We start from the raw sequence: 19253 nt of genomic DNA on the forward strand, positions 1-19253 counted from the left end.
TCTTTAGATTCCAACTAAGTGTTTCTAGACAGTTAGAAGTAATTGATATTCTAGGTCCCACTGTTCTTTGACCCAGAATTGAACTGTTTAAATCATTATATTTAATTTTGATTATTTAAAGGTAATATATTTTTAAAAATTATTTCTAACTCAACAGTGTGATGCCATTAGTGTATTGGAGAAAGAACATGACTACAAAGATGAACATTTTGATTTTATTCAGTCACATATCCGGAAGTTTTGTTTACAGTGTATCCTTTTAATACATTGATTGGTGCAATGTACCTTACCTGTTCTTGTTTGTTTATTTGTTTTGTTTTGTTTTTTAAGGAAAGGGATTAAATTGATGGACTTGAGAAAGTCCATAAGTTTTGTTTCTTCTGTTTCTGGCTGGAAATTTTATTTTAATTCTCAAATGATTTATATCTGGGTATTTTGAGATATAAAAGCAACTATTGAAGTATACAAATTAGATTCGCTGTGTTTAAAGTGCTATGCTTAAGGCAAATATTTGTAGTCTTATATGGGAAATTCTAATGAGTTGGCATTGTAAACATTCTGATTAAAACATGACATTCATAGCACCAATGTTTATATTCTAAAATGGTGAGATGAAATTGTTATCAAACCAGTATGTGTTATTATCTTTTTTTTTTAAAGCCCAATTCTGAGTCATAAATAAAATGATTCAATACTCTTAATATAATGAATAATCTTTTATCTGGTCCATGTACTATTAACATTCTGTTTTAGAGTCTGAATAAATGAAACCAGATCCCCCACCCCCCCAAAAGAGATGTTCATTTATTGGGTGGTCGGTGGGGAAGATCAACATTCAGGTTTGTGCGTTCTTGTTTCTACTATGCTTAGCACAGTCTGTTATCTCCACAGTCTAACACAGGGGCTCCAAAGCCTGTGCCCATCTAAGACTTAATTGAATTGGAACAACCCAAGGTCAGCTAGAGAATCTATACTTCTAAAAAGCTTTCTGGGGTGATTTTGGTGATCACAAGGTTAGGAAAGCTAGCATAAAGAATCTTGTCTAGCCTAGGTTGCAAGGATTAGATGAACCAATGAATAATAAAGACAGCTAAAAGGAGGATAAAGTAAGGGTTGAGAATGAATGCTTTCAGAAGTTACTGTTGAAAACTTTACCACAGCTTCAGTGCACTGGAGAGAGAGGTGTGGATCAGATATTTTGCAGTTTCATTTTCCAGCCAAAGCTTTTGGGTCTGAAAAGTCAAGAAATGATACTAGGAGTAGATGGGAATAGTAAGTAACATACACGTGCTTATAGTATCTTTAGTTTTCCATTTTCATTAATGGACATTTAATTGAAGGACCCCTTAATAGCAAGCACAGCTGAATAATGAGTAAGATCAGCTGACACCGGTAGCTCTCCTTTCTTTTTTCCTTCAGAACTTTGTCCTTTCCCCGGCCCTTTCTTGTCTCATGTCACATAATGGGTGAATTAGGTTGAATTAAAGGGCATTCGTCTACCTAAGAGTCTTTTGAAAGAAAACAAAAAGTGGAAGTAATTGAAGTAGTTTTATATAGCCTTTTTTATCTTTGAAAGTTACAAAATTTGAGAACAGTCTTTTAACATGGAGTTAATGCCGTACTTGAAATGCACATATAGAAATGTAATTAGAAAGGACACTGCCCTTTGAAAAACACGCAAACCTCTAGTAGAGCTCTGTACTAACACTTGCTCTTTAGTGTTCTTATTGCTTCCAGTATAACTTAGAATTCGAAGTTTTTTAAAGAAATAAAATCATTACGCTTTAGGTTCCAATTAAATGTTTCTAGACACTTAGGAATAGAACTAGTTGACAGAATGTGAGCAGTCACTTCAGGATTAGGGGGGTGTGTGCGCGCGCACCGCAGTGAGGGCAGCAGTTCAAAATTATCTTTTTAAAATTTTAATTGCTACATAAATTTTTCAGCCATAGAAATCTTGCAAATTCTCATAAAGTGGTTCTCATGAGAGGAAGATCATTAATGAAAAATTTACATAATTAAGCTTTTACTTAAAATGATGCTAGTTGTTTCTTCCAAGTGTTATGATAAGTAGTATTTAGCGATACCACTTTTAGGTTCACGTCCTAGAAAATAGGAACGCCCCAGATCAGAAGTCAGCCTTCCCCAGCATCTCCTTCCGGCCCGGGTTACTGCCTCTCTCGGGACACCATGGCCAGTGCTGGCGAGTGGTCCTCACCAGTGGTCATAAAATTTCTGATCGTCACTTGGACCACATCGTCTGTAAGTAGTCAGTGACCCTTCTCCCACAAGCCTCTTTTGATCTTTTTTATTTTTTTTAAAGATATGGAACCACAGGCTTTTATTTTTTAAAGGTTTTTATTTTTTTATTTTAGAGAGAGAGGAAGGGAGGGAGGGAGAGAAACATCAATGTATGGTTGCCTCTTGCACACCCCCTGCTGGGGTCCTGGCCTGCAACCCTGGCATGTGCCCTGACTGGGAATTGAACTGGCAACCCTTAGGTTCACAGGTCAGGGCTCACTCCACTGAGTCACACCAGCCAGGGCTCTCTTTTAATCTTTTGACCTATCGTTTGGATGAAAGTTAGGGTTTGCTTTAGTTAATATAGCATCACGTGAAATTGTCTTATCTCAGGGTTTGGTCACAGAGCCTACTTTACCTTGGATCATTTCTGAAAGCTTCCTGGTAATACCTATGGGTTCATCTCTCCTTTGTGAGTCTCCTGAGCTTTGTCCCCAAAGTTCTCATTCCTGGAACTAGTAATAACCATTAAGAGAGACTAGTGCAAACCGTTTTTGTTGGAAAGGCAAAGAAAACAGTTGTTGATAAATAATTCCCCTCCTTGAAGTTTAGTAAACTTAAAAACAAAAATAAATTGCCTCTTCACGTGCTTTAAATATAGGTAGCAGTGGTGTCAGTACTACTAAGTTTATCTTTTCTTTCTCAGCCTGATGAAACTTCTGGTTTTATTTTATTACCTATAGCTTATTATAAAATGTTTTATTTGCATTTCAACCTGTGTGTATTTTATACTTTTGAAATTTTTGATTACAATATAATATACCTTCAGAAATGATTTTTGAAACTAACCATGTAGCTGTGAATGTTAGGCTGAGAACAAGAACTTAATAGTACCTGTTTATGGAATTTGTCTAGAAATTTCTTTAACAGTATTATTCAGATGGTGCAGCACTTATTTACACTTCTGTAAAAGAAAACAAAAATATAGATTTAGTATATAAATACATCGTTCAGAAACTGTATGGATTTCCATATAAGAATCCTGCTGTTGTCGTGGAAAAAGATGCAGTATTTATGTAAGTATACACTTAAATATATTAGACTGTTTTATTTATAACCTGCCTTGACCTATTTTTCATTGTCTGTTAGACTTATTGCTGGCCTGAGCCATTTTCAAAAGGCCTTGTTATTACAGCTATCTATTGGGTGTACATATCACTATATTTACTTACTCTTTAACTGGTTATGATAACATAAAGCACCAACGTATAATTTACACATGCTTTTAAAAAGTTATCTGAAAAAAATTGGGAGGTGGTGATAATTACCACTACCACTCCCCCAAAAAAACTATAATGGCATTTTTAAATCAGGAAGATTGGTAATTATTTTTTTGATAATTATCTGAAGTAGAAATTAGTAAACCATAACTTGAGCACTATTTTTAAAAAGGTTAATTAGTTTTCCATAAATGGTCAAGTTAATTTTTATAAACACGTTCCCTTTAGTGTGATCATGGCTTGAATAAAAGAATAACTATATAAATGCTCGAAAATTTCTCATGTGTGTTTCTTTCCAGTCCAGCAGGCTGGGATAATGACAAGAAAATAGGAATATTACATGAAAATTTTCAAACATTAAAAGCAGAAGATAATTTTGAAGACATTATAACTAAACCACCTGTTCGAAAGGTAACAATTTTAATATATAGTTTTAATACTTAGGCTTTTAAACTGAGGGGGAAGCCCATAATTTTAAGATTGTAAGGTGGGAAGATAAGAGTGTTTTTCCTATCAGAGGTGTTTCCAAGTGTAATTTGGGTGTTGCTAATATAGCATTCAAAATAAGGATCTTCTTTATATCAAAACATAAATCAGCTATTTAGTTACTGAGTCATGACTTAGTCTTTGGCATATTTATATTAGAAAATATTAGTTCAGAGTCCATATTCTAATGGAAATCATAGATGAGTGTGAGGGAGTATGTGCATCTTAAACAGTTTGAATAGGTAGAGCTGTGAATTTTCTAACCTAGAGCTCCGCCAAAAGCCAAGCAGCGGGAATCATTGTCTGAGGCCTGTCTGTCGAGGCAGACCCTGGGTTCTCCCCAGCCAGTCAGGGACCCAGGCTGTCCGCAAGCCTCCAGTTTCTTTTATTTAGATTTAGGCTTGATTGTTCCATGTCACTCTTCCGCCTGTTACATCAGGTTCCAGAAGGTACTTTTTCTTCATATATCTTAATTTTGTGTTAAGCAGTATATGGTGTTCTATAGTTAGGTATTATAGATGTTTTTGAAAAGTTGTATAAAAATGAATGTTTGCATGTAGTACTTCTCACCGACTTTTAATTTGGACATGTTTCCAGAAAAAGTAATTTTGATTTGACATAAAATAGGAGTTGTACTTAGGAATCCAGACATTCACATTGAACATCTGTCTTCTGTTTCTGGGTAATCAGAAATAAGGAAAGTAATGTCAAATGAAAAATCAGTTGGCATGGTATTTAGTTTGGATGTTTATTAAAAGAGACACACATTGAAAAAGCAACAGATCTCTCCCGTCTCTTTTTTTCCAAGGAATCGTGTTTTCTTCTAGTTGTCCTCACTGAGCCATTGTTTAGGCACTGGGTGCTAACTAGAAGGCTGTGATATAATAGTAAATCAACACCTGGGCCATCTCAAGTGGTCAGAAGTGCTACGGAAGCAAAGCAGAGGGGCAGGGAGAGGACTGGGGACCACTTAGGGAAAGCGGGCGGGGGGGCGGGGGGCGGGGGCACACAACTCTGAAGGCAGAGGGGGCTGAAAGTGCACGTGCCCTGAGGCAGGAATGTGCAGGGAGGCCAGAGAGGCTGAACAGGGGTGGGGAGTGGGGGAGGGGAGGCCAGAGTGGTAGGAGATGAAAGGCAGAATTAAGGTCTTGTGGGGCCTCAGCAGGCGGCAGTCAGGACTTTGGATTTCATCCTAAGAGGGATGGAAAGTGCTTGGAGGGGGAGTTTAAGCAGGGGAGTGATGTAATTTGACCTAACCTTTTTAAAGGATCACTCTGGCTACTGAGTGGAAAATAGACCATGAAACGCAACTTGCTCCTGGTTTCCCTGAAATAAAAGCGTAATGGCTCTCCTGTCTGTTGAATACTTAGGAAAAATGAGTTGCAAATGTCCTGCTTCTGTTATTTCTAGACTTGCTCATTTATACATTGCTCATTGCTCATTTCAGTTTGTGCATGAGAAGGAAATTATGGCAGAAGATGACCAAGTGTTTCTTATGAAGCTACAGGTATGAAATTACATTGGAAGCAGACTTAGTATGGTTAATGTATATAATTTCTTTAAAAATATAGCAATATATGTTACGAATATCTGACCTAGAATTCTCTTGTGTTTTTCAGACCCTTTTAGCAAAGCAACCACCAACTGCAGCTGGAAGGCCTGTGGTCAGTATTACAGATTTTGACAAAATTATTACAATGCAGTGCATATTGCTTTAGTTCTTTATTTCTTAATCATGTATGTGTCTCATATGGGTGCCCTTTGATGTCAACTTGAATTAAGAATTCTTCTGGAATTCGTGAGATTGTTAAAAGATAACTTGACCCCTTTTAAGATGACTTAAATTGTAAAGATTTGGCAGCGTTCGTCGTGTGTCAGTTACTGTGCTAACCCTCTTACATGTATTATTTCATAAGTCCTCACCACAGCCCTGTGAGGCAGGAACTCTTATTAGCCGCATTTTGCAGCCGGGGGAAGTGGAAGCGTTGAAGGACACTGAGGCTTACCTGCGGTCCCGCAGCCGGTGGGAGGGGGTGCTCGCTGGGACCCAGGCCTGACTCAAGCCTATGCTCATAGCCACACTTCGTTATTCACCACCATCTTCTTTTCCCGTTGAAGGGAAAATTAGCGTTCTAACGTGTGATGGGGCTGGTGTTCCCTAATAGTGAGGACACGATTGCTAAGTGTTGTTGTCAGTGGTTTGCAGTGTAAAAGTACCAGTAGAACTGTTGGGGTATGGTTGCAAAGTAATTTCTTTTTATAATAAATAATAACTTTCGTGACGTTGGGAGTCTTTAGTTTTTATAATTGTGGCGTTACTGTGCCTGTGTAGGATGCCTCGCCGAGAGTCCCAGGAGGCTCCCCTCGAACACCGAACAGATCCGTGTCATCCAACGTTGCCAGCGTGTCGCCCATCCCTGCTGGGTCAAAGAAAATTGATCCCAACATGAAAGGTACATTTCCTTCTTTCTTGGAGAAAACGACACAATACATTTTACAAGAGAGAAATCTACCTAGACTCCCCTTTTACCGAAGCCATTTTCATTTTTGTACAGTAGCCTCTAATCTTTGTCTTCGTAGTTATAATCTCATAGTTAATCAGACTAAGAACCATTTTACAGTATAGTCTTAATATGTCATTTCTATGATGTAAACTTAAGCTTTGGATTTATTTAATCATTCTTCTATGGTAGGTCATTGAAGAAATTCCTATTTTCCAAATAATAGGTTACTTGCAGTTAACATGAAGAAAAATGATATGCATAATAATTTTCAAATAATCAAATGCATATGCATAATCAAATGATTAGGCAACTTTTTGTAATTCTTCAGGCACATATTTTTCAACAATTATATTTTTCAAGAACTCCTTTCAAAGCAGAGATGTATTAACATCTCATATCTGTTTAAAATGCCTTTAACTTTTTAAAAATAACATTCTAATTTTTAAATAATTATTTTACACTTTTAAATGTTGCTTATATTTTGTTTTATTATGAGTAGATTAGAGAAGGTTTCTAGCCTTTAAAGATCAAACTAGACTTGAATTTGGAACATACAGCTCTTACATTTTAAGTCTATTATTCTTCTGGGTGTGATTACTAAAATGATGATTTATAGAACAATGTAATGTTTTGATTGAAAGTTTTTGGTTTTTGTTCTATAGCTGGAGCTACAAGCGAGGGTGTCCTGGCGAATTTCTTCAATAGTTTGCTGAGTAAAAAGACTGGCTCCCCGGGAGGCCCCGGTGTTGGTGGCGGAAGCCCAGGAGCTGGGGCTGGAGGTGGAAGCAGTGGTTTACCGCCATCTGCCAAAAAGTCAGGTATAGTTCGCTGGAGCTTTTTTTTTAAAAAACAGCCTTATTGAAATATGATTTACATACCATGAAGTTCACGCATGTAAAGTATACAGGTCAATAGTGTTAATATAGTTACAGAGTTATGCAAACCATCACCATATCTAATTTTAGAATATTTTCCTCTCCCCAAAAAGAAAACTCTGGTTTATTAGCAGTTATTCTTTCCCCACTCTGGAGCCGCCAGTCCTAGGGAACACCAGTCTGCTTTCTGTCTCTGTGGACTTGCTTATCTGGAGATGCCATATAAATGAAATCATACTGTATATGCCTTTTACATAATGTTTTTAAGGTATCTATGTTTCAGGATGTAAATATTTTCTTTTTATTGCTGAATAAAATTCCGTTGTACAGATATGCCACATTTTATTTATCCAGTCATCAGCTGATAGACATTTAAATAGTTTCCACTTTTTGGCTATTTAAATAATAGTGCCATGAACGTTTGTTTGTTTTTGTGTGGACATGTTTTTATTTCTTTTGGGTATATACCTAAGAGTGGAATTGCTGGGTCATGTGGTAACTGTATGTTAAGGTTTTTGAAGAACTGCCAACAGTTTTTCCAAAACACAAAAAACACTGCACCATTTTACATTCCCAACATTAGGATATGAGGGTCCTAATTCTCCATATCTTCTTCAACGTTTGTTATTGTCCATCTTTTTCATTAGAGCAATCCTAGTGTCCATGAATTCCTATCACATTGTGATTTTGATTTGCATTTCTCTAATGGCTAATGATGTTGAGAATCTTTTCATGTGTTTATTGACCAGTTATTTGCATGTCATCTTTGGAGAAATGTCTGTTCAATCCTTTGCCCGTTTTTAAATTGGGTTATTTGTCTTTTTACTATTGAGTTTTAAGTGTTCTTTAAATATCTCTTTACTAGACCCTTATCAGATAAAGGATTTGCAAATGTTTTCTCCCATTTTGTTGGTTGTCCTTTTACTTTCTTGATAGTGTTTTTTGTAGCACAAAAGTTTGGAATTTTGAGGAAGTTTATTTTTCTTTTGTTGCTCTTTAAACAGATTTTTAAATCCATTTTCCTTTTTAATTCCACCTTCTTACCACCCTTGTCGCAAATACCTGGAGCTGCCATGGTTTTGAACCTTTTACAGGTTTCCAGGTGTAAATTGAATTACTTTTGACTTTTCTGTGGACAGTGTAGAAGATTAAGTTTCACAGCACTGCTAATTTAGTTACCACTCATCCATCTTTCTGAATTCCAAAATTTTATTTTCTATTTTACTGTCCTATGCCTTTTTTGAAAATATCTTTGAGATTAAATGATAGGTGCTAGTTGTTAACAGTCCCCACAATTTAAAATGAGGGAATTTATTTTTAAATTAGGATATTTATAAAACATCCTTAAATATATAAAAGTGTTAACCTTAAATATAAAAGGCCAAACAAAAAGCAACAAACATTTATTTGAGATCCAAAAGAATAGCTATTCAGGAAGCACTGATTGGGCGGAAACCTAAATGGTATTAAGAGACCAAAGGAAAGGGGGAGAGTTATATCATCAGTTGCATCAGTAGAAGGCATTTCTATAGGTACAAATAAGCTAACATAGTGATACTAATTCTAAAGAATGTTTTTAGCCCTGACTGGTGTGATTCGGAGTTGTGTATCGTCCTGCAAACTGCAAAGCACCAGTTTGATTCCCAGTCAGGGCACATGCTTGGGTTGCAGGCCAGGTCCCTGGGTGGGAACATGCGGGAGACAACTGATTGATGTCTCTCTCTCTCTCTCTCTCTCTCTCTCTCTCTCTCTCTCTCTCTCTCTCTCTCTCTCTCTCTCCTCTCTAAAAATAAATAAAATCTTTTTTTTTTTTAATGTTTTTAACTTTCAGCCCTGTAGTCATAATAATCTGATTTCTTGTCTTTGTAAACAATCTTTTGGGATACAAGGCTGCTCTAGGTCGTGCCCAAGGTTATTTTGCCCTGTTTTAACATCCCAAAGGTTGGAGGCATCCTCTGGGATGGTAGCTCCAACTCCATTTTAAGGTGGCTGCGTTTATATTATTTTTTTTACATTGGTATGCTAGATAGAGTTAATGAAACCACCGGCAGTTTTTTAATGAAGATACACTGATATAAAAGATGCTTTGACATATATCTAAATCTTCTTTCTTTTCCTTCAATGTAGGCCAGAAGCCTGTCCTATCAGATGTTCATGCGGAACTGGACAGAATTACCCGAAAACCAGTTACAGTTTCTCCCACAACACCGACATCTCCTACGGAAGGAGAAGCATCTTGAAGATACCAAATAAAGCCATTTATTCAGTTATCTGGGATAATGTAAACTTGCCTCTGCCTTTTCCTTCAAGAGTGGAATTAGGGAGCTGGAGTGCTTTTTCAGATGGACTAAATTGGTCTTTTTTTTTTTTTTTTTTTTTTGTGGTTGCCCATTTTTAAAAAGGGAGCTATACAGAAGAAAAATTGCTCTTCACTCTGTAGCATTGCTATTTGCATTGTCACTTTGCATAAAGAAGTAATTCTGGATTTTGAAAAACTCAAAATTTATAGATCTAAAGTAAAGCCATGTGATCATATTCTAAAGGCTAATTAAAACATACAGAAGAGTTTAGGGAAGGGCAGAAAATAATATGCTTTGGGCATTTGACAGACTTCGAAGTCCAAGCTTATTTTAGTTAAGGCTATTAAAATCATTTTTTAAAATTATGTGTTAGTTTTACTGGAAAGAGAAGACGATTATCAGATTTTCCACACCAACATAAATATACCATCACACATGGAATATGCTGAGAAAACGATCAGATAGTATTTGATACCCTAGTTATTGTCTAAATCTGTGATCCGGTAAGTTGTTATCAAAATACAATTTTGAAATATTGGCCAAAATTTGTTTCTTTAACTGAGAAGAAAAGAAAGCACACTGCCTAAATGTGTAAAAGAAAAACGCAGAGGCTATGAAAATGTAAAGCGGTAACAGTCTTTGGATTTGTCTATATATATATGTCATATATGTGTATGTCATATATATATGTATATGGCTCTGCCTTAATATACCCCTTTTTTGTTTGTGACTTTCAACTGTAATCAGTTAATAAAGTATTTATTCTCTGCATTCAGGTTCAAATAATGTGTTGCATTCTCTTATATTTCAATTTGTATTTATCAGATAATAAGATTTGGTAATATTTTGAAATGTTTGACTTAGGATTATTAAGCCTTCTGATCTTCTAAGAGATTTGAGTACATAAGATTCACTATCCTGTAAGTTTCCTTAAATTGGGAGTTTACCTTGATCAACACATCTTGCCTACATGTCTTGATCTGCAGAAGCCTGTGTCATCCCTAGCAGATAAAAATACAGCCTTTTTTCATTTAATTGGCAGAAGCTATTTTTAAAAGCTTGGCAAATGCACTGACACGTAGCTACTCTCTCTTAGGTAAGAACACCTATTAGTAGGTCCACCTTTTCAATACTTAGTTTTCAGTGCTAGTTAGAATCTTCATAAGAACAATTTCATCTTACTGAAGTTCAGCTAAAGAGCACGTATGCATTTGACCTAGTGAGTCATTTTGGACAATTGGTTACATAGTTTAAAATGGCCCTTTGTTGCTACTTTAAAATACATATTCCAAAGATTGGAAAATGTGGTTACATACTTTAAATTGGTCTTTGTTGCTACTTTAAAATACATATTCCAAAGATTTTTTTTCAATAGATGTTTGAGGACAATACATCTACTCTCTCACATAATACTTTTATTAGAACCTTAAAATATGTTTAGCTTTATAATTGTATTTGATTCCTAATAGTTGAATATAAAATGCTAAAAATACGTAAGATGGTGGTAATTTGTTTCAATGTGGAAAAAAGGTGTTCACGGGAATGGAAAAACTAATTTGTAAAACCATTTTTGTTTGGTAAACATGGGGTGAAAAGTGCCGTTGATAAACTTCAGTCCAGAAAGGGTCCTACATAATCATGATATTGTGAAGACCAATCCTTCCTAAACTAGCACTTGAAGTAAGTGAAACTAATGAAGGAAAGAAAATTGTAGATTGTTCATCATGCTATACTTTGCTATATCTGCCATGTGTGCATGTTTAGACCAATTCATTGTTTTCTGTGTGACCTTGGAGATGTATTCAACAGTTCTCAAAATTAATTGAGTTGTTACCTGGAATAACTGTAATTGTTCACTTTATATGGGATTCAGTTTTAACTAATCTAAAACCTTGTGTCCATGTTTAAGCCTCAAACCTATTTTTTGCAAGGAAATTTGTTCTTCAGCTAATTTTTTTGTTCTTAAGCACTTTTTATTGAAGTGTACACTACAGAGTAGTGTACAAGTTGCAGGTGTATAGTTGGAAATCCATACAGTGACCGCATTTACCCAAGCACCACGATCAAGAAAGACAACAATATATAGCGCCCCTGGTGTTTTCCACGTGCCTCCTTGTCAGAACTTTCATGCACCAACTAACCACTGTCCTAATAACTTCCAAAGCTGGAGATAAGTTTTATTTTTAATCCTTATATAAATGGAATCTTAGAGTTTATATTCTTTTGTGCCAGGCTTTTTCAATATGACTTCTGTGGTTCTTCCATTTTGTTGCATGTAGCAATAGTTGCCCATTCTCATTGCACCATTATGTTTCATTGTGCAAAATATACTCTAATGTATCCATTATGTTGCTGATGGGTATATAGTAGTTTTGTTATTTTGTTTGCTTTTTATTGAATTTATTGAGGTGACATTGGTTAATAAAATTATGTAGGCTCCAGGTATACAATTCAACAAATCACCTGTATATTGCATTGTGTGTTCACCACTCCATGTCAAGTATATTAGCTTTCTATTGTTGTATCTAGTTACCAAAATGTAGTGGCTTAAAACAATGCACGGTTAGGGCAGAAGTACAAAATCAGTCTGGCTGGGCTGAAGTTAAGATGTCAGCAAGACTGGTTTCTTTTGGAACCTTCGAGGAGCATCTTTTCCTTTTCTTGCCAGCTTCTAGAGGCTCCCCGCATTTCTTGGTTTACGGCTCTCTCTCCATCCTCAAAGCCAACAGTGATATCTTCAGCTCTCACTCTTGACTCTGCTGCCTCCCTTGTATTAGGATCCACGTGCTCAAATTGGGCCAACCCGAGTAATCCAGTGTACGCTCCCTTTCTTAACTTGAATTCTTGTGTGGTTCCTGGAGAGAAATCAGATATAAAATTTATCTTTGTTTCTCCATTGGTGTGTTTCCCTTCACTCTTTGGCTTCTTTCAAGGTTTTTTAATCTTTGATTTTGTGAAATTTGAAAATGATATGACTAGGTGTCATGTTTTTATTGTTCTTAACATTCTTGGAACTTCGTGGGTCTATGGTTTAGTGTTTGACAATTTGGAGGAAATTCTCAATCATTATTGCTTCAGATATTCCTTCTTTTCTTCTGGTATCCCCACTTATATATATGTTACATGTTCTGTAGTTGTCCTAGAGTTTTTGGATATTTGGTTCTTTTTTTTTTGGCGGGGGTGGGGGAAGCTTTTTCTCTACTTTTTAGTTTTAGAAGTTTCTATTGACGTATCTTCATCTCAGAGTTTCTTCCCTCAGCCATGTTCAGTCAACCTGTCAAATAATGAACCTATGGAAAGCATTCTACATTTCTGGGTTGTTTTTAATCTCTATTATTTTTTTTTCTTTCTTAGAATTTCTATTTCTACTTACACTATCCATCTGTTCCTGCATTTTGTCTACTTCTGCTGTTAGAGCCCTTAGCATATTAAACAGTTGTTTTAACTCCATGGTTTGGTAATTCCAACATCTGCTATATATGAGTCTAATTCTGATGCTTTGTGGTTTTTTGTTTTGGTTTTTTTTTTCCTTTTGTTATGCCTTGTAATTTTCTTTTTTAAAGTAGTTTATTTTTATTGCGTTTTTTCTGTTACCATTTATCACCCTTATACCCTGTCCCACCTCCAACCACGCCCCTCCTCCCCCTGCAATTTTCTTTTGATGGCTGGACAGGAGGTAGTGGGTGAAAGGAATTCCAGTGAATAGGCCTTCAGTAATGTGTTGGGGGAGGGGGAGAAGCCTTCTGCAGTCCTGTGCGTAGGTCTCAGCGAGCCTGTGCCCCAGGGCTGTGAATTTACCAAGTGCTTCTCAGACCCCGACCCTTTAGGTGAGGCAAGAAGGCTAGAGGGTTCTAAAGTTGGGTATTTTCCTTCCATCAGGTTGCTTAGGCTCTGATGAAATCCCTAGAGGTTAAGCTTTGGTGAAATACTTTCCCTTGAGGGCAGGTCTTGTTAAGAACAAAATAATCTGGCCTATTTGCATATTGCAAGATGGTGATGTCGAAGCACCAGAGGGTTTTTCCCTGATCTTCCTGGAGAACCCGGTGGAGTTGCTGGAGATAAAATGAAGTGTGGGCATCGCCCTAAGACTGGGGCTTATAACTCACAGCCTTGTCTACTTGGCGCCTCCAGTAACCTGTCAATTACAGTTCACTCTCTCCTACCCAGGACCGTCTCCCTAAGGGATTTCTACTTCCCTTTGTGGTTGTGGTTTTTAAGATCTGCCTGCTGGTCTCCAATTTTCAGAACAGCAGTTGGCCGTGTGACCTCACCTGACGAATGAAAGAAGAGTGTTTGATTTTTCAGTTTGTTTAGCTTTTCGCTTGTTAGGGTGGAAAGATGACTTCTAAACTCCTTACTTGCTGGGCTGGACACTGGAAGTCTAAGTTCCCCCCTGAAAATCCTGATCACATATGCAGAGTCCCTTTGCCAAGTACAGTAGCATTCACAGGTTCCAGGGATTAGGACTTGGAGATCTTTGGGAGTCCATTATTCAGCACCACAGATTGGGTGCTTTTCAGTTTTTCAATTGCTATTATGAATTGTGCTGTTACGAACACTCTCCAGTGTGCCCATGGAAGACATGTTCTCAATGATTTTGGATATATTTGTAGACATGGATTGTTGAGTCCAAGGCTTTAGTAGATAATGCCAAACAGTTTTTCATAAGTGGTTGTAAGGGTTCTTTTTCCTGGGAGGAAATAATACAAATTATGTATCTCACAAGTAAAGGTTTAGTATCCAGAATATATAAAGAATTCTTACCAATTCAACAGTAAGACAACCCAATGTTAAAATGGACAAAGGATTTGAATAGACATTTCTCTGAAGAAGACATACAAATGACAAGCACATGAAAAGATGCTGGATACTAGTAATTGGGAAGTGCAAGTCAAAACCACAATGAGATACTACTTCACAGCAAAAATAAAAAATTTGTTGATGAATAGACACATTAGGACCTCCATACATTGCTGGTGGGAATGTAAATGGGTGCAACCACTTTGGAACACAGGGTGGTGGTTCCTCATAAGGTTAAACATATAGTTACCACCTGACACATGACCCAACATTTCCACTCCAGCGTGTGAGGACATGTTTTCATTTCCAACTGAAATGAGAGCGTGTCCTCACAGAAACTTCTATACAAATGTTATAGCAGCATTATTCATAACAGGCAAAATGTGGAAACAACCTAAACATTGATCAACAGACAAACGGATAAATAAAATGTGGCCTATCCATACAGGGGATATTTTTCAGCTCTAAAATGGAATGAAGTGGTGTTGAAACATGCTACAACTTGGGTGAACCTTGAAAACATGTTGAGTGGTAGAAGCCAGTCACAAAAAGGCACATAGTATGCTTCCATTGACATGAAATATCCGGAATAGGCAAATCCATTGAAACAAAGTAGATTAGTGGTTACCAGGGAAGAGGGAAATGAGGAATTATTACTAATAGATTTGGGGTTTTCTGTTGAGGATAATAAAACGTTCTGGAATTAAGCGGTGATGGTGGTTGCACGATCTTGTGAATATACTAAAAACTGATGAACACTATCCATTTTTAAAAAATAATTTCTTATTACTACTAGCAATATATGAGAGTTTCAGTTGCTCTGCATCTTTACCTACACTTGCTGTTGTCTGTATTAGACAGTCTGGCAGGTATACAGTAGGCTTTCGTTGGTTTGTACTGTATTGTTAACTGATGCAATGAAATATGTTTCATGTTTATTGGCCATTTGGTACCATTAATGAGGGAGAAATCATCCTTCCCTCCACTACAGTGTCATCTTGGCCGTAATTTGTTTTTGCATGCATCTCTTTCATTTGTAAAGTACCTGCTTAAGAGTCTTGTCCTTGTATTTTATTTTATTTTATTATTATTATTTTTTTATATGAGGGGGAACTGTCTGATTTTTTCTTACTGGCTCACTTTTAACATATTCAGGGTACTTGTCCTTGTCAGATAGGTATCGCACATATCTTTTCCTAGGCTGGGGTTTGCCTTTCCACTCTCTTGCTGGTATCTTTGGATGAATAGGTGTTTTTGATTTCAGTGTCCCACTGTCAGCTTTTCTTCATGGTTATTACTTTTACAGCCTATTTTAAAGAAGTCTTTGCCTGCCCTCAAGGTTATAAAGATACTCTATGATTTTTTTTTTCTAGAACCTTCATTGTTTTACTTTTCTGCACTCCATCTGGGATTGATTTCTAAGCATGGTGTGAAGAGGGAGCTGGAGTCACCTTTCTGTGTGGGGGTGCAGTTAATCGAGTCCCACCCCTGGGGGAAAGCCGTCTCCTTCAGCGTACTGCAGTACCATCTTGCTCGTATGGAATTCCACTGGCCATTCTTGCGTGCTCCTTTTTCTGGACTTTCTAGTCTCTTCCATTTGCCAGGTTGTTTATCCTGTACCAATACTACACTCCATTTCTGTAATCAAAAAAATAAAAGCCTTATCTGGTAACCTCAGATCTGCACTATTGTTTATTGCTAAGCTTATTTGTGCTACCCATGACCCTTTGCGTTTCCATATAAACTTTAGAATCAGCTGGCCAATTGCCACAAAAACAACAACAAAACCTGGCATTCTGATTGTGATGGCATTGAATTTATAGGTCAATTTGGGGATAATTGTCATCTTTACAACATCTTCCAAACTATGCACAGGAATATCCTTCCATTTATATAGGTCTTCAATTTCTCCTAGCAATATTTGTAGTTTTCAGTGTATTGTTTTGTACCTCCTTTTGGTAGATTTTGGTTGCCATTGTAAGTGGTATCCTTCTAAATGCTCATTTTACTTATTGCTGGTATATAGAAGTACATTTTTTTTTCATATTGATCTTATCCAGCAAATTTAAATCAATTTATCAATGTAATTGTTCATTTGCAGTTTATTTGGGATTTTTCTACATAGAACTATGTCATCTGCAAATAATGAGTTTTATTTCTATCTAATGTTGTCTTGCTTTATGACAGTTGAACACCAGTATAGAACACGATAGAAGAGGTCCTGTGTGGATAGCTCAGTTGGTTAGAGCATCGCCCTGATATGCCAAGGTTATGAGTTTGATCCCCCCATCAGGGCAAGCACAAGAATCAACCAATGAATATATTAAAAAATGGAACAATAAATTGATGTTTCTGTATCCTTTCTTCTCTCTCTAAAAATCAATAAATAAAAATTAAAGTAAAATTTAAAAAAAGAATACTATAGAACCAATGGGAGAAATCATCTTGTTCCCTATCCCAGAGCGAAAGCTTTTAGTATTTAACTATTAAGGATATTTGCTGCATGCTTTTTGTTGAACTTGTATCAAAAAAAGTTCTCTTCTTTCCAAGTTACTTTGTATTATGAGTTTTATCTTGAATGTGTGTTGAATTTTACAAAATGCTTTTTCTTCATCCACTGAGATAATCATATTCTTTCTTTATTTTCTCTCAGTGGAACCGTTAGATTACCTTTTAAAAATATTAGGCTAACTTTGTATTCCTGAAATACATCTAACGATATTGATGTATTAGTTCTATTCTATTGCTGGATTTGGTTTGCTAACATTTTATTAGGACTTTGCATTATGCTCCTGAGAAAAACTGGCCTGTAATTTTCAGTTCTCATAATATTTTTGTCAGTGTTTGTTATAAAAAATGATGTTGACCTCATAAAATAAGTTGGGAAATATTCCTCCTTTGTATTCTTTGTAAAGAGTTTGGGTAAGATTGGTGTAATACTTGTCAGTTTTGTTTCTTTGAAGGTATCATAGATAAATTTGTAAGCTCTTGTGGAACTTAACAGTATCTCCAATGGTAATATTCAATATCATTTTCTTGGAGGTTTTAATTTTTAGAGAAATGACTTACTTTTTAAACTGGTAAAATGCTAGAATATAGGGAATTCCTCCTTCATACAACACATTATTAATATCCTAATCAAATAGCTGTTCTCTGAGCTGAAATAAGATTGTAGTCAATCATATCAGGGGATTCTGGCTGATACAAGTTTTCCAAAATTCTTTTTTTTTCCTGGAAACTTCAAGTGTTATCCATGCAACAAATATTTACTGTCAGTTGTATTCCTTGTACTGATGGGCGTACTTCATCCATTTTTTGAGACAATACCTACCAAATACTAAGGTCTGAAAAACCAGTTGGTCTATATGTAATTCTTTCAAGTAAACATGGAGGAAAAAGTTGCCAGTTCAGCTGTAATTCAACAGCACAAATGGTTTTCCTCAAGACGCATTGTACTTTATACACAGCAGAAGTGGTACTTGTGTGCCTCCCATTCCTTATCCAGAACTTCAGGAGGACTGGTACTGAAATGGTTACAACCTAATCAAATTAATGATTTCTACTTCTTCCTCAAGGGGATCCTTAAGGGAAAATGGCTTTATTTTTCTCCCACATAGTGGCAAAGAATACAATGACTGCAAATTCGGTTGGGGGCCACTGCCTTGCTCATGCTGGAGTGCCAACAGTTTTACTCCACCCACCTGGTGAAAAAGGAGTATGAGAATAGTTTTCACCTCACAGAACCTGTGCAAAGGGCTCAAGAACCCTGGGCGGGGGGGGGGGGGGGGGGGGGTCCTCTGATGGCAATTGGAGAACTCCTGTTATGATCTTTAGGATCCAATAGTCAAATTAGTCATTTGATTTTGCCCCATGTTGGCTTCGAATTCACAACAGAAATTTTGATTGATATCGATACTGTAGAATGTGCCTCTTTTAAGTGTTTTCTATTTGGTTTCTGTCTATCATATACTTTACCATATGCTTTAACAACTTTACCATAGTTAACTGGGTAGTCTCACATTATTCTGTGTTTTGTTTGTGCCAGTCCGGTCTCTCTAAGTTCTGCTCAGAGGGGAAATACTATTTAAATGGTAGATGACGGCCACATCTTTTGCTAGTCTCCGAAACTGCACTAGGTGCTCAATAGTATTTGGATCCTGTTAGCCTTCAAGTAAAATAGAATAGCAATCCAGCCCTGCCTTGCTAGATGTCTGAGCGTCTTAGCCACATCTTCCTCCCTTAAATAAAGCCATGAGACTCTTACTGTGCACAATATGCAGCGTCAAGATGCTGTGGAAGGCAGTGGACACAGCCAGACGAGCTGGGGTGCTCCGTCTCCCAATAGCCTAACTGTGGAAGAGTCACTATTGTTCTGCAGCCTTAATGCCAACATCTGGACAGCAGTGCAGAGCCTGGTCAGGACAGAGTTATAAATGAGGATGGATGAGGTCAAGGATGTGGGGGTCTTTCTAACCTGTAAAGTGTTACAGAAATGCAAGCTTTTATAGCCACCAGGAAAGGAATTTTAATTTACATAATTGTCTTCAATCCTAGTCCCATGAGTAAATAATTCATGCAAGCATATTTAGTTATTTACTCTAAGCAATTAGTGTAATGAGACTACTTTTGAAAACCCTACTGCCTTATTTCTACCAAAAAGTTATATATATATGTATTACATATGTGTATATATAAAATATATAATAGTTTTAGATCAACAGCTAGCTATTTGAAAGATAAAATTAGATCCATACCTGACATCAATCA

At 36.6% G+C, this 19253-nt stretch overlaps 1 protein-coding gene across 1 annotated transcript in view; it reads left to right on the plus strand.

Annotated features, from left to right (window-relative positions):
• The window catches only part of DYNC1LI1 (dynein cytoplasmic 1 light intermediate chain 1), a 34155-nt gene extending 23723 nt beyond the window's left edge, over nucleotides 1-10432 (plus strand). The window contains exons 6-13 of the mRNA XM_054595917.1: nucleotides 158-251; nucleotides 3182-3317; nucleotides 3821-3932; nucleotides 5455-5514; nucleotides 5627-5671; nucleotides 6340-6460; nucleotides 7174-7329; nucleotides 9514-10432. Of these exons, the coding sequence (XP_054451892.1) occupies nucleotides 158-251; nucleotides 3182-3317; nucleotides 3821-3932; nucleotides 5455-5514; nucleotides 5627-5671; nucleotides 6340-6460; nucleotides 7174-7329; nucleotides 9514-9626 (837 nt within the window). The 3' untranslated portion in view covers nucleotides 9627-10432. The remainder of the gene's footprint in view (nucleotides 1-157; nucleotides 252-3181; nucleotides 3318-3820; nucleotides 3933-5454; nucleotides 5515-5626; nucleotides 5672-6339; nucleotides 6461-7173; nucleotides 7330-9513) is intronic.
• Nucleotides 10433-19253: the final 8821 nt, after the last annotated feature.

The sequence above is a fragment of the Pteronotus mesoamericanus genome, unplaced genomic scaffold (genome assembly GCF_021234165.1).
Source record: "Pteronotus mesoamericanus isolate MK-2021 breed Mesoamerican mustached bat unplaced genomic scaffold, CSHL_Meso_final scaffold_54, whole genome shotgun sequence".
Lineage (NCBI taxonomy): Eukaryota > Metazoa > Chordata > Mammalia > Chiroptera > Mormoopidae > Pteronotus > Pteronotus mesoamericanus.